The sequence below is a fragment of the Ceratina calcarata genome, unplaced genomic scaffold (assembly GCF_001652005.2).
Source record: "Ceratina calcarata isolate Rehan_Ccalc_2016 unplaced genomic scaffold, ASM165200v1 scaffold363.2, whole genome shotgun sequence".
Lineage (NCBI taxonomy): Eukaryota > Metazoa > Arthropoda > Insecta > Hymenoptera > Apidae > Ceratina > Ceratina calcarata.
In genome coordinates this window covers 940,724-955,823 of record NW_017159356.1, presented here as the reverse complement: position 1 = coordinate 955,823, position 15,100 = coordinate 940,724, and the positions used below count along the sequence as shown (strand labels likewise).

The 15,100-nt window shown below is 36.2% G+C and overlaps 2 protein-coding genes across 10 annotated transcripts; one reads left to right on the top strand and one right to left on the bottom strand.

Annotated features, from left to right (window-relative positions):
• Positions 1-6: 6 nt before the first annotated feature.
• LOC108625525 (uncharacterized protein CG5098) lies at positions 7-9,123 on the bottom strand. Of its 7 annotated transcripts, XM_026814018.1 has the most exons (9): positions 8,710-9,123; positions 8,510-8,618; positions 5,636-5,818; positions 4,228-5,418; positions 2,017-4,146; positions 1,540-1,721; positions 1,106-1,424; positions 653-862; positions 7-304 (listed from the first exon to the last, which is right to left on the bottom strand). In XM_026814018.1, the coding sequence occupies exons 2-8, from the start codon at positions 8,520-8,522 to the stop codon at positions 660-662; spliced, it is 4,221 nt and encodes a 1,406-aa protein (XP_026669819.1). In that variant the 5' UTR covers positions 8,523-8,618; positions 8,710-9,123; the 3' UTR covers positions 7-304; positions 653-659. The 7 variants fall into 7 exon arrangements, with proteins under 7 accessions (XP_026669819.1, XP_026669816.1, XP_026669817.1 ...); XM_026814015.1 differs by lacking the exons at positions 8,510-8,618; positions 8,710-9,123 and adding an exon at positions 6,402-6,817; XM_026814016.1 differs by lacking the exons at positions 8,510-8,618; positions 8,710-9,123 and adding an exon at positions 6,402-6,817 and having other exon boundaries at positions 2,017-4,140.
• Positions 9,124-9,242: 119 nt separating this feature from the next.
• On the top strand, positions 9,243-15,094 carry INPP5E (Inositol-3-phosphate synthase). 3 transcript variants are annotated; one of them, XM_018025600.1, is made up of 7 exons: positions 9,243-9,503; positions 9,866-11,015; positions 12,230-12,448; positions 13,088-13,400; positions 13,475-14,034; positions 14,114-14,582; positions 14,662-15,094. In XM_018025600.1, the coding sequence occupies exons 2-7, from the start codon at positions 10,553-10,555 to the stop codon at positions 14,774-14,776; spliced, it is 2,139 nt and encodes a 712-aa protein (XP_017881089.1). In that variant the 5' UTR covers positions 9,243-9,503; positions 9,866-10,552; the 3' UTR covers positions 14,777-15,094. The 3 variants fall into 3 exon arrangements, with proteins under 3 accessions (XP_017881089.1, XP_017881090.1, XP_017881087.1); XM_018025601.2 differs by lacking the exon at positions 12,230-12,448 and having other exon boundaries at positions 9,244-11,015; XM_018025598.2 differs by lacking the exons at positions 9,243-9,503; positions 9,866-11,015 and having other exon boundaries at positions 11,327-12,448.
• Positions 15,095-15,100: the final 6 nt, after the last annotated feature.

Genomic DNA, 15,100 nt, shown 5'->3' with positions numbered 1-15,100 from the left:
AAGGCCACAGGCCAAGAAAATTAATTAAATTTAATTAACGAGAAGAATATTTCCGTTTCTTCACTTCCGTTAATTTCCATGTTCCGTTGTTAATTCTTAAACAGCAACGGTATTCTCGTTCCGAACATCCTGTACATTGGAAGATATTTCTGTCGAGCATATTGATACATTTCGTGTATGCGAATTACCATACGCCTGTCCTTTTATACAACATCCGACATTTATATACTTTCACACCTCAAACACACTTATGCATCGAACAGATGCAAAGCGTAATTTCAAAACGTCTCAAAATTGTTAAATGCTGAAAAATATAAATTAATTATTAGACTTGATTAAACTTTCAACGTTCCTCAACAAAAATATTGATTATGTATACGTATGTATATAATACACAGCGTGAACAAGATGTTAAAACGTTAAATATTTCTGATAATATATACGAATTATACACAAAGATGTTTTGCTTTACGCTTTGTTAATTTAAACGCATTCTTTTCTCCTTTCTTCGTAACATACTTTTTCTATAAACAAATTTGAATACAATTTTCTATATCATTTTTATTCGCTAATCGGTGCTCTAAATTAAAGCTATATGTTATGATATAGCAGATATAACTTATTCCATAATAGCTTGTACCGATAAACTCACCGAAGTTTCACGTAACTCGATGGAGGTTGCACTTCGGTATATACTGATTAGTATCCAAGTGCCAACCTTTTGTCAGCGCACAAGGATAATGCGTAACGGCCTTACAACCTCGTTTAACGCAACCGATATTCGCGCCCGTTAAACCACAGGAGTCACATATCGACTTCGCTGCATCCCATACAGCTTCTTGTAAACCTGTTACTCTACCACCTGTAAGAAATACAATTTTTTCTGCTTCACAAACTCTCGTAACAATTTGAAATTGTTTTAAACTAAAAAAATAACAAATATTTTGGGATTTTAAAATGTAATTAATGATTTTTTTATAAATCTGATATGTACAAATTCTTTAATCGTTGAGGAAACATAATACAAACAAATGTAAACTATTAGTGAAATTGATTTTAAAAATTTTATAGCTACAACTAATTGTAAAATAATTGTTATGTGTACCTGCCATGTATACTCCAGCTGCCCAAACAGCGCATTGCTCGTGAAGCCAAACTTCCCAACGTTGTTCTTCTCCGGGAAGCGCGGTCATTCCAGTGAACATGGAGTTAATATTACTTTCCATCGAATTCCTTTTCTTTTTACTCATTTTAGCGGAGAATTGATCGGCTAATCCGGCATACCTCAAACTTCTCTTATTTTTACCACCCTTTTTCTGTTCCGTGGTAATTTCTTGTTCATCGGCTGAAAGAATTCCATCCTCTAAACGTTCTTTTCCGATCAAATATGGTCCAAATAAATCGCTGAGAACACCAGCCGGGACCTAGAAATTCAAATAAACTAGATTATTCGCTGATATAAGTACATAAGTAAAACAACAGATGAACAATCGTGGTATTTTGTTCATTATAATTTAAGTACCCTATCATTATACGTACAGTGTATGTTCCAGGTGGTATGTGCGGGCCAGCTAAATTAGGGTGTGGCCGAGACGGATCTCCGGGTATAACAGAATGAGGTCCTTGCTTACAAAACACGCAGACCCATGTGGAATCTGTCGTGTGCGCATCATAACGTGACGATAATGTTGAACTAAAGAGACCCGCTCTACTGACTTTGCCTGCATGTCAAATGCACGATTTAAAGATTATTAATAGTATACTATATACATACAGTGAGTCGCTGACTAGAGTCAAGGAAAATAAATAAGATAGAAAAAGTAATTATCGAGTGAATTGTCTGAATCGCTCGAACCTAAGCCGATTTGGGCATAAACTCACACGCTGTTTGTATGTATGGGTGCGAAATGTAGTGTGCGAGGAATTTATCTTGTCCCTGTGTCATTGTCAGCGACACACGATACGTTTAAATATACATAATACAATTTAAAGATTTACATTATATATTACACATACCCCTGTAATCTAAATCGTTTTGATGACTGAGTCTCTTACTTCTCCCTGCGGTACCATTACCAATGGTCTTTCGTTTTTCCTTACTTTTCTCTTCTTCCTCTTCCCGAGGTGCGTTAACAACCTGAATGCTTAACGGACTGTCCCTCGGACCTTCAACATGAACTACCGGTCCACGAGATCTAATGGAGCTTGCATTCGATCCAGAGTCGTATGCCATTTCTTTTATACCGTCTATCTTCGTATTCTTTTTCGCCTTCTTTGAAGCTTCTTGTTTCTTCGAGTTCTTCGATACTTTTCTCTTTTTGATTTCCTTCTGAGGTATATCACTACCAACTGTTCCAAAAATATTTTCGGAAGATCTTGAAATCTTTCGTTTACCACTTTGAACTTTTGTTTTCTTTCCCTTCTTCCCAGTCACCTTCGTATCAACCGTAGATGTAACGTCCGTTGGATTTACACTTGGCGTTTCACTCGTGTTCAGCACACTATCGTTTATGTTCTCGGTCTTCGTCGTACTACCTTCTTGAAGTTCAGACTGCGTAAGTTCTGATTTTGATTCTTCCTTCTTAACATCCGTCTCTGCCTCGACGATACCGGCAAACATCTTTTCGAGTTCAGATTCGACTTCGTTAAATGGATTTGTATTATTCATATTATTCGTATTATTTACAGATTTCGGACTTGTTACTTTTGAAAATTCAGTCGCGTCGTCGCTTGATTTTCTCCTGACCCTTTGATTTGCCGGAGCCAAAGTAGATGGCGTACTTTCACTACTTCTCCGCCTTCTGATCGGTTGATTCTCCTCGCACCTTTCTTCTGCATTTTCCTCAGCTTTTTCAGGTATTCTCTGTTCCGTCGTACCTGTATTGTCTTCCAATTTCACGACAGACGTTGCACTTGTCGCTTCTTCCGGTACCGATTCACTCGTTCTGGGTTCTGTTGGTTCTGTAGGCTCTAACTCCATGTCTTCAACCTCCGTCTTCGAATCTTTACTAACTCGTAGAGGTTTTTCTAGTTTTCTTTTCCTGCGCTGCTTGGTATTATCATTAGAATCATCGTTACTGAATGCTGGCGACACTACCTCGTCTTCTCTGTTCGGAGACTTCGATTTTTGTCGATCGGGAGACATACTCTTAACACTCGATGTGTCTTTTTCTTCTACCGGCATCACAATAACAGATCCAATATTTTCTGCACTACCAAGCTTTTTGTTTCCACCTTCCAATTTCTCTAAGAGAGAATCCACACCCTTTTTGCCTCGTTTCGGTAAGTTCTTAGGTGATCTTACATTCGTTTCTTCGATCTTACGATCTCGTTCCAAAGACGATTCTCTTCTTGGACTGTCCGTTACGTCCTTATCAGTCTTCGAGGTAAGATTCACGATAACAGGCAAAACATTCCTTGGCACTTGTGCAATAACGCTTAACGTATCCTTATTTTTCGCGACTTCGGGTTCTTTCTTATCCGGTATTACCCTCTCGATCGTTACACTCGGTGGTAAGTTTATAACTTTTTGCGCAAAGTTATCTACGTTTATTTCCTTGATCTTATCATGAATATTTGCCACTCCTTTCAAATTGCTTTCAAAGTTTTTTACCGTTATCTTAGGTGTTGTTACCTCTTTAGTCGAGAGCGAAACTGGTTCACCAACGGAATTAGGCGTTGGTACCGACGAACTGATTCCGCTGTCCGACGAGGTTTCTCCGTTTAAAGGTATCGGGGGAGAAATAATATTTCCATTTCTGCTACCTTTATCTACGTTTCTCGCCGTTAAGCTGATCGGGATGTCTTGAGGTATCCGAGAGTAATTCTCGGGGATAATTTCAGACGTCGAAGATAAATCTAATGTGTTTTGCGAGCCAGGTGAGTTTCGATACTGACTTTGGTTCTGTCTGTTGTCTACCAGCATTTGTAAACTGAACAATGGATTTCCCGGTGCGTTAGACGGAGTAACACTTTTCGATGGAACAGTCGGCGTGTGCCACGTCGGGGGTGCTTGAGTATGCGCAAGTTGTGGTGTGAGCTGCGACGTTAGGTGAGATGCTCTTGCCATGGATGGATGCGTATAAAATCCAGCAGAACTCAACGCCGCACCCGATAAAGCCGTTGGATGAATATTCAAGCCTGAAACTATTGAAATTACTTTTATCACTTAAAGAAAAACGCGATTATTAACGCATTTGATTTAAGTTTTCATGAGACATGTCTTACCTTGACCCTGCGTCATTGTAAGATGATTCCAAACTGTCTGTGGCGGAGGCGTTCCAACCGGAGGTCGGCTATGACCCGGATATTGTCCTGACATTTCGAAATCCTCGAAGTTAGTTAATGTCGGTTTGCAAGTATTCGTAAAATACGTGTGCTTCGACCTGTTTGTTTGTTCCTCTGAACAAGATTCACTTTTAATACTCGCGTCTTTGACATTCAGAGATGAATGTGGAAACGAAACAGCATTATTTTTTTTCTCACATAAAGACGAAGATGTTTTGTCATTCGTACATTTATCAAAGATAGGAGTACTTTCTTGCTTCAAATATTTGTTTAGTATACAGTCTGACTTCACTACGGAGTTTTTACATAATTTATCCCTCGAAGATTTAAGTAGCGTTCTGTCAGTTTTTAAATCACGCGATGAGTTTAGATCCGAGAATTTCAATAAACCATAGTCTATCCCCTTGTACCTCGGATTGTAACAACTCTCTGTGTTACAGGAATGATTTGTTCGATCCGAAACGGCACAGTCCCGTTTCACATCCGGGTAATTGCACAGTTTCTTCTTATCTTCGCTCTCCTTGTTGCAGCGGCCTTTATTATCCTCCAGATTTTTTACTAAATTCAACGGTTTGTCTTCCTCAGGAACACAAAGGTTACAACTGTTTTTATACTGTTCCAAGATTTTTGACAGAGTCTGGTAGTGAGTGATATTTTGTATCGATGGTTCCGACAAAGACGAAAAACAGTCGGTGATTTTGTGACAATGGTCAAACTCCTTGGCGTCAGGAAAATGTTCACTTTTCTCTTTGCACAGCGAGCAGGTGGTTGCGGATTTGTTAGTATTCAATAAATTAGTTGCTTTTACTTCACTATCGCCACTGTGACAGGTACTATAACTTTCCTTGCAATTTTTAAGCACAACTTCTGGAAATTCTGATAAGCATTTACCAACTGTTCCCTTCTGTATATCAGAATTGGCTACTCCATTCCTATTTATTGGTTGTAAGAAGTTTATAAATTGATTAACATATGTTAAGTCTAAATCTGATGCGCTTATGTTTCCTTCTTTGTGACATGAACCATATACATCTGGCATACCACCATGTGCTACCAATTCTTGCATGTAGTTCCACTGCATGAAATTATTTGACAGCGCCCATTTTGGCGCAACTCCAAAAATGTATGGCCCTGCAAAATAAAAAATTTAATTACAAATTGTTATTATAATAGTAGACATCCTAATTCACAGTAAAAGGATTTAAGATAAATTATAAGTCAATTAAAATGCAAATAAATGTAAATATTAAAAATACAAAGAATAACATTGTAACATTCAAGGGATTACAAAGTGATCTCCTTGTTGTGACAACTTATGTGTGGAAGAGGTGCTAAAAATTATGTTTACCATTGCTAGTATCAATCCACGAGTTTTGGCAAGTCAGGTCATAATGCTGATTTACAGCATTTACACTCTGTTCACTATTATTAAATATATCTTGATAATATTGATGAGTAATTGGTAAACTATACAAGTGGGGAACTTTTATTCTATCTTCTTGTAGTATGCAATTAGAAGAGACTCCGTTTTCTGAAATTGTTATAAGAAAACACATAAACATATTAGTCTCTTTACACTAATATACAACTAACTGTTTATGTCTTCTCCAACAATCCAAAACCGTACTGTTTACTCGCTTAAATTATACCTGTCAGTTAAGAAATTAGCAATGTAAAGCTAAATGTTTATAATATATCATGTTATGATTCCACTAAAAATGTTCGCGAGGAATCGAAAAAGAAATATTTTTCTTACATCACCACGATAATATAATTCTGACACATAATTGGAAGTACCCCTTCTTCACACTGTTTAAATAACAATATGCAAATTAAATGTATGAAACTGAAAACGTTCTAAACTGTTGAAAGGACTTCGAGTAAGTATGTGCAACGGAGAAAAATGACAATATCTGTCAACGTCGGTGTCAATCAAATAAATTCAACAGCACCGAGCCCCGTTCATTTCGAAAAATTTGCATCGCCGATTCGACGCTGTATCTTTTAATGGAGTTGTCACAATAGCACCGGGAAAAAATTCTAACGGTTTCCACATTGCGGAGGCACGATACGGGGAACAAAATTATAAATAAGCGTTTTGTAGACGACGTTACCCACGAGGGAAGCAACGGACGTATGAGTGCAACACCGTGTACGTATCCCGATTTCCTCATCGAACGACGTGGTGCAGGATATGAAGTTCGCGTACTTTTTCGCGAATTCTGATGGCATATAGCGCGCGTACACATACGGCACACCAGGAATTACGCGTATATACGAAGAAAATACACGTTTACACAAGCCACGCATATACATCCATGGAAAATACACACTACGAATGCGCGTATGTATGCATATATCAGTGACATGCGTCGCGCGTGCACACGCCTATGCAAGCGCAACGTGCTACAAAACCATGGAAAGAAACATCTCTAACCCTGCACGAAAACTGCACGCGCGCACGTAACGAACAGGGACGAGGAACGAGAATCTCCTCTCGCACCTGGACAACAGTCCAGGCGATAACGCGCGAGCCGCGTGTGCCGACACGCGGAACAACGTGCACTTATTCGAAAAAATTCCCAGTTACCACCGCGGTGATACCTGTCTGACGCCCGAATATCTCGCACACAGGAAATACTTGAACAATCGGAAGTGTTTCACTTTCGACAAGATCTAGGATCGACGGGTTGCATGGTGTGCGCGAAGCCAGACGCGTTACATTGTACCGGCACGCATGCACGCACGTACCATGCACAATTCAGGCAGCAGCGCACACAACACCAACACCCCGACAAGACGTGCGACACGGACATGGGTGCCTCTTTCTTTCGCGTAAATCGATGGCCACACTCGATTTCACTGGCCTTTTCCCGGTGGCCCTTTAACCGCGAAACGTACCACTGATAGGTAGCTATAGCTCTGACATAGCCGCGGGACTACCACAGGATACGCACCTTCCGCACAGGGCCCTTGCCAGGGGCTGGCGAATTTACGATTTTTGGTCAAAAAATCGTCGGGGCATCAACCAAAGCAGAATTTCAACAATGGTGGCCGCTAGCGAGCGAGCCGTATACAATGCTGACACCTCGTGGTGGCGGCGCGAAACATATTTCTGTCTCCTTTCATCCATTGTTAATTATATTCTCTCACTCATGCGTACAAAATCATGCATTCTCTCCCTTAATCTTTATTCACGAGTCTCTCATACTACCATTACTTTAATCGAAATGTATAATAATCTGGCTTCAACTGATTAAATTAATTCTACGTTTTCAAAGGTCTCCTAAACATTACATATATATCTGGCACTCCGAGTTGCTCGACTATACACATATGCGATAATACACAGAAGGTTCATCGTACAGTTTTACGCAGGATGCACGCACATTTGCTTTAAAATTGTTAAAACGAATGTTGTAACAGTATCATGTCACCAATATTCCCAGCAAATAACATAATTTATGTAGTATGAAACGTATATGCATTAAAAAAATGTCAGTTAAAATGTGCATTAAAAAATGTCATGTTTAGCTAAGCTTTTTACGAAACATATATTTCCAATAATATTTTTTTTTTATATAGATTCATATTTCGCTATCACTAGGGTTTAAGCAAACATCATATTTCCAAAACTAATTAAGAATTAAAGATAACCCTTAATGTCGCTCGTGTTTGTGACTTCGTAATCTACAATTACATATTTATGAGAGTTTCTTTCATTAGAATTCTGCCCATACATTCGCGGAACGTCGGGGACGCGGGTGCGAAATGCGAATATTAGTTGCGAGTTTGACACCTAATCGTAACTAGGAAAGAAGCAAGGCACACATACGATTAAAAATCAGCGCCAGAATCAAGATTATTAATAAAAAAATTCCCTTTAATTACTCGTTCTACCGATTATAATTTATTCATTGCACGAAATTCGATATTTCGAAAAGTTATTCCTCCCTTTTTCTCTTTCGAGATTAATCATTTTCGTCTTCAATCACCTTTTCCTTTTACAAAATACGAAATGTAAACTACATAAGTACGTATAAACACGTATCATGTCAATCGTAAATACATTAAATTAAAAGCGCGCGAACAACATGACAAATAAAATAGTTATACACAATTTTTTAAAATTGCTTTCAAAAGAAAGAGTTTGTAACGAATAATGCACCTATTACTAATTATCTAAGGTACACATTACGTATTAATATGTACTTGTACTTACCATGCCCTGGCATTTCTTTTATTACTATACCAATATTCGCCGAGATATGCAGTTATCGTCAATTTCCAATATATGCTACCTAATTCTTTCGTAAACTCACTATTGCTCACTATAAACGAATATACGTATGTATATAACACTGGTTTTACGAGACAATGGAGTTGAAACGAATTTTTGGAAAATCGCGGTTATGCACGTACGTATATATAATATAGGCGTCAAATTCTACAATATGTATGTACAGCTTCTACGTCTTTCTCGAATCTTCTTCGATAAATACATGTAATGAGTAGTCAATGATCCTTCTTATCTATCTGCCGAAAATTTGAAAATCTATTTTCCACAACTATTTATTAGCCACGCACGATCATTTGTTTGCGTCTAAGTTGCATGTTATTCACATGATTGACATGTAGAACACATAAAGTTGTATACAATTCGAACGAACAGGGTTGAAGTACTACTCTCTTGTCAATTCGTTTACAAAGCCACAATCATTACAGTTCGGCATTGAACGTTTATCCCTACCGCCGTGATACGATTGTATGTTTGCATTTTTCAAATGTACACTTATTGTAAACGTAAACAAACATCATAGTATTTCAACCCGCCAAACGGCACTGGTAATCAACGTAACGTGCAGTTACGTCTGGATTAATGCGCATGCATTGAGCAGCCAGGTTACGTGAAGTATATTGCGAATGCGTCACAGATGGCTTTTGCCAGCAGTATGGCGTCGATAAACGTCGTCTGCTCGTTTTGACAGTTAAGCTGTCGCACTTACTCGAGAAATGTCATTTTTTTGAGTAGCGTTAAGTAATTTTCTTTGAGAACGCGCAGTTCAGCTTTCCGTTGTGTCATTCGTAAAGAACGTTATTTGAAGAAACACGAAATCTCGTAGAAAATGTATTGACGCGACAGCATTGTCGTCTGCTTGATTGACAGCTGCGCAAGTTCAGAAATCAGCGCTGAAGGAGCGAAGGATATACTACGGGTACATTTGGATTTGTGACAGTTTTATCCAGAACGGGAATGTATTATTGCTAAAATGATAATTATAACGAAGTTCATATTAGATTTGTAAAGATATAATTGTACATGTTATATATTTCGTTTTACTTCTCACTTAAAAATGGAGGCAGAAGTTAGAGTCAATCACCGTTTCTCAAATATTTTCAATCACGATGCGGTTTGTTATGGATTTTATCGTGAATGACGTGTCGATGCATAGTCAATGCGAAGCTGAAACACAAAGTGAATTTCGTAATAATACAGAAGAAGATTATTCGATTTGAGCCAAATTAACCTTCGATTTTCAATGAGCACGATGGTTTAATACCAAATTTGGTTTTACAGCACAATAATATGTTGACAAATTTCCGATCTATAGTTCCTCGAAGTGATTAAGGATGAAAATGCACAGAGAAAATGAATTTTACTTCTGCAAACAATAAATCAAGAAGTGGAAAACAGATTGTCATCCTAAATATTACAATTACAAATATGCATTATTTACAGTCACTTTAATTATTCTATATAAATTGTCCAACATGAAAGTGTTAAATTTATTAATATGTGAAGTGCAATTATTTATCGACATAACATTGTAAATCTATTGATTTAAATGCAGAAAACTATGCTGATAATAAAGTACTATGATAAAGCACTATAAATGTTAACAAGATAGTCATCTTGTTTTATAATTCTAGTCTATATAGTACAATAAAATACATATTATTGCTAATGCATTCTTCATACAATAACAATATACATACAAAATATTTACACTATTGATGAACATTAAGAAAGGAAGAATTATTGTTTACATCTTCACTCCTTTGAAGGACAACCACAAGGGTATAAAAGAAATGCTATAAATGCCTAAGTCTTGAATCATTTGTTAGTGATATATATATACAACAGATGAACTTATTGAAGCATTTCTGAATGATTTATATGATACTACAGAACAATACATGATTCATTGATGACATATAAAATGAACTAATTATATAATGTCTGAAGTATAAAACTGCAAATACCATGGAGCATCATGAAGAGAATGATACGTCTAATGCCAAGTCAGATATTTCTCCTAAGTCAAAGCAAAAGAAAAAATCACTTTGCCGTATACTAATGAACAAAAAGACTAAAGTTGGATGCTTAGAAACGTCGTACAAGGATGGGGATTCGAATAAAAATTCTAAATTGGAAAATTCCCAACACGGATCTCATACTAGTACAAAGCTTTCGCTGTGCTGTGCGATGACTGAACGTAGCAGGACACCTCCGCAGAGTTTAACTGTCAGTAGATTATCTCCAACCACTTTGAGTCGTACATCCGTCAAATCCGAGGTAGCGTCTGCTAATGGGAATTGTCAAACGGATGCGATGGTTGAGAAAGAAGAAATGTATTTAGCGAGTAGCACGCACAATATCCAGGAGAGTTTTGCTGAAAGAAACAGCAGTTTTACAAGAAGAGAACAACAAGGTGCATTTATTGAAGGTAAGAGCTATGTGTAATTAAAAACATCGAATTTGTTGCAATATGTTTCGTTTAACGTTTCTCACAAAATTCACATATAATAAATACACGTATTTACTTATGTGTACTGAACGTGCATGTATTTTTATAAAATCATTATTTACCTTCGTTTTTGAGACAATTCTTCCGTTCATTATCTATTTAATATTCATTGAAGTACACGTGATATTAGCTGCTACATGTTTATTACATTGTAATCTTTTTTGGATGATTCTGTAATCTGACAATGAGTAGATCTCACTGAATGAGGTAATGTCCTTGTGCTCCCCACTATTTGTTTTTCTGCACTAATACCGTTAAGGAATTCCTACTATAATGTGTGGTAAGAATACGTAGATCTCACTGACAGACTCTGACAGACTCCAGTCAGTCCAGTCCGTCCAGTTTACATTCATTAGTCACTGACATAAGACGATTTAAATTTCAAATATTGTCTTGGTCAAAAATAGTGTTAAATACTTTCTTAAATATGTCTAGTACAAATAATAAAACAAAGAAAACATCTGTTTTCGGTAAAGTGTTCAAAATCTTTAAAAAAAATAGAAGTGATAAACTGGAGGAAGGAACAAAGTCAAATTCAAATTCAAATTTTGAACAAGATTCAGAAAAAAGACTCGGAGATTTAGATATCAAACTTAACAGTGATAAGTGTGATAAAGAAATTACACCTCAGCCACAGGCTGATGCTAAAAATAAAATAAGGTTTGATAGTGCAATAAAAAGTATTATTGAAAACGAAAAGAATTTCGAGGATAATAAAGTTATGACGGACGAAAGTGTGTTAAATAGTATTAAGCAAACTGATAATTTACATAGTGTTAATATGTGTAAAAACATGTCGAGTATACAAAGAGATAAAAAGGCATGCAGTACATCAAATATTAATTTAGGAAGTAATGAAGAAGAGTTTAAGGATGGTTCAGATAAAAATTTAGAAAAGAAAATCGCGTTTATGAAACAGGATTTTTCTGTAAGAAAAGTACCTCCTTTGAAGAAGACTGTCTCTTTAAAACATTCAGATTCTTTTCCAAAAATTTCAACTTTGCCGACAATACCAAATATAATGGTGCAGCATTTTGATAATAAAAATTGTTTACAAGCGACAAATAAATTTTTGTTAAAAGAAACGAATGTAATGTTACAAGAGAGTAGTGAAGATAGTGATTTCTCTGCAGAGTCGACAGAAGATTCATTTGAAGAATCATCAGATGAAAATGAACTTCTAATTGAGTCTGAAAGAAATGAGATATGCTTAAAGGATGAGTATTTTACAAAAGGGAAATATATCACTTATTTCTTCTTGGAAATGGAACGGCAGTTCTACAATCCTTTTGAAGTTTACAGTATGGTTCAATACCATGATACTAACAATACTGAAAAACCAGGAAAAGAAGGTATAATATAATAAATGAGATATACCTGCTGCTTAAAATTTGATTCTCATGCTTATTAAAATGTTTTTCGTTTTTATTATTACCTAAATGTTGTATTCTATTTATTCTATTTGATCATTTGTAAAGTATTACTAATATAAGTATTTGTAGAAACTTTAAGCCAAAATTTGAAGTAATGTATATAAAGTATAAAGTAATGTAATAATAATTAGGTATACTTATTCTCAGAAAAGTTTCATTTATGCATTACTATTGCATCTTTTAAAAGTATACCATAATTAAATTTTAAAATTGTTCGAATGGTAATTGCATTCATATACAATGTCTATAACTGAGGAAAATCATGCTAAATACGTAGTTACACTACCTACTTTGAATAAATTACGGACAGTTAGATTACTTTCTGGATAACTGACTCACTATTAATAAATACAGTACCTGGCAATTGAACCAATTTGGTTTCATTACAGACACACTTTGTGATATCCTTTATTGCTTTACCTTACAATGTCAACTTCATTTCAAAATGTTATTTTCAAGTACATATATGTATATGTTATAACATGTTTCACATTGTTGCGAAAAATTATATATATACAATTTTCTATAATAATTTTATATAATACTTTAATGTTTTAGGTGAAAACTCATCATCTGGATCTATATCTCCAAATGTTCCTGCATATTTAAGGCATAGACTTGTTCATAGGCGATCTGTAGACAATTTAGTGACAAATTCGCCAACAAATTCTATGCGACATTCGAGTCCGGAATCTATTAAAAGTGCACCTGTTCAACTTAAACCACGTTCTACATCTCACGATGCTTTATCTAAAAAGAAAGATCGTCATCAATCCCAAACATCCGGAGCATCGATGGATAGTTTGGCAAAGCAAGCACTATTAGCTGCTCAAGTTCTAAATCTAATTCCTACACAGAAAGCACGAGAAAGGTACTTAAATAAGGATTAATTTAGCCCTTTTTTTATACAGCTCAACTTTCACGCGTGTTATTTCTTTGATACAGAAATTTCCTTCATGGAAGGATCGCCGCAAATTCACTGCTCGGACCAGTGGAACTCGAAAAAGTATTACCGAATCGTGAAATAAAAATTTTCATCGGAACGTGGAATATGAATGGACAGAATCCACCAAAAGAATTGAACGATTTTATGTTACCGTCGGATATAGAAACTGTTCCAGATTTGTTAGTTATTGGAACACAAGAGTCGTGTTCCGAACGAGGTGAATGGGAAGCAGCTTTACAAGAAACTCTTGGTCCATCCCATGTGCTACTCTCTAGTACAGGTCTAGGAACGCTACATCTTGCACTCTTTCTGAGGAGAGATTTAATTTGGTTCTGTTCCATTGCTGAGGACGCTAGTTTTTCAACTAGAACGGGGACTGCCTTTAGAACAAAAGGGGCCGTCGCTATAGCTTTAATGTTATTTGGCACAAGTTTTCTATTCGTTACCGCACATTTAACCGCACATCAAGATAAAGTTAAAGAAAGAGTGAACGATATTAAAAGAATAATTAGGAACCTTGATCTACCGAAAGATCTGCCAACAAGACATAAAAGCAAAGGTATAGAATAAACATATTCTCACAATTAAATTAGTATTACAGAAAAGTCGATAAATGAATATATGTTTAATGTTTTCAGACGTAACACAAAATTTTGACTGCGTGTTTTGGTGTGGCGATTTAAATTTTCGGTTAGCGCAGCCAAGGGAAGAAGTTATACAGTGGGTTACGGATACATCCTTTCCGCAGCAATCGCCGGTAAATTTGCACAAAGATCAATTGCAAACGATCCTCAACGAGGGAGCTGTTTTACGTGGTTTCGAGGAGGCACCGATCACATTTCCTCCTACGTACAAATATGATCCAGGAACACAAAATTTCGACTCTAGCAGCAAACAACGCACACCCGCGTATACCGATAGAATTCTCTTTAAAGGGAAAGGACATACAAGAGGATACATTAGAAGAGTTAGTTACGAAAGCTCTGGTTCGCATAAAGATGGAGTTATAGAATGTTTGGTCTACGATTCTGTGCCAAGTATTTGTACCTCAGATCACAAACCTGTATGGGGTGTTTTTAAAACAACCATAAGGCCTGGAATTGACACGTGTGTATAATAATATACATAGATACGTCATGTTCTTTATAACACGAGAAAATGAATGTTCCTTGATTATTTGTTATAGTATTCCGCTGGGTGCTGGACTGTTTAATCGTGAAATATATTTAGAAGGCATAAAGAGACGTGCAGCTGCCATGGACGATTCTCATGGAACTTCTAAAGTATGTTCCATTCAATAAATAAATCTAAGTATAATGTGAAGTTCATTCAGACAGGAATTTCCTATTGACAAATTTATATAAAGATGAGCATTGTATTCGTTATAATTTTTTAATGGCAGCATATGAGAGCAGCTGTATGCGATTCTTGCGATTAATATCTCTTCTTTTTTTGTATGCTCTAGATATACATATATGACAAATTTATAACTGTTCATAACATTTTTATATATGAATAAGAAATACCGTTTTCTAGTACAGTTTATAGAGTATATTATTGTACAATATGCACTTTGTAATATCTAGTCAAAATAATGTAGGTAGGTTCACTATTCTTATTTATAA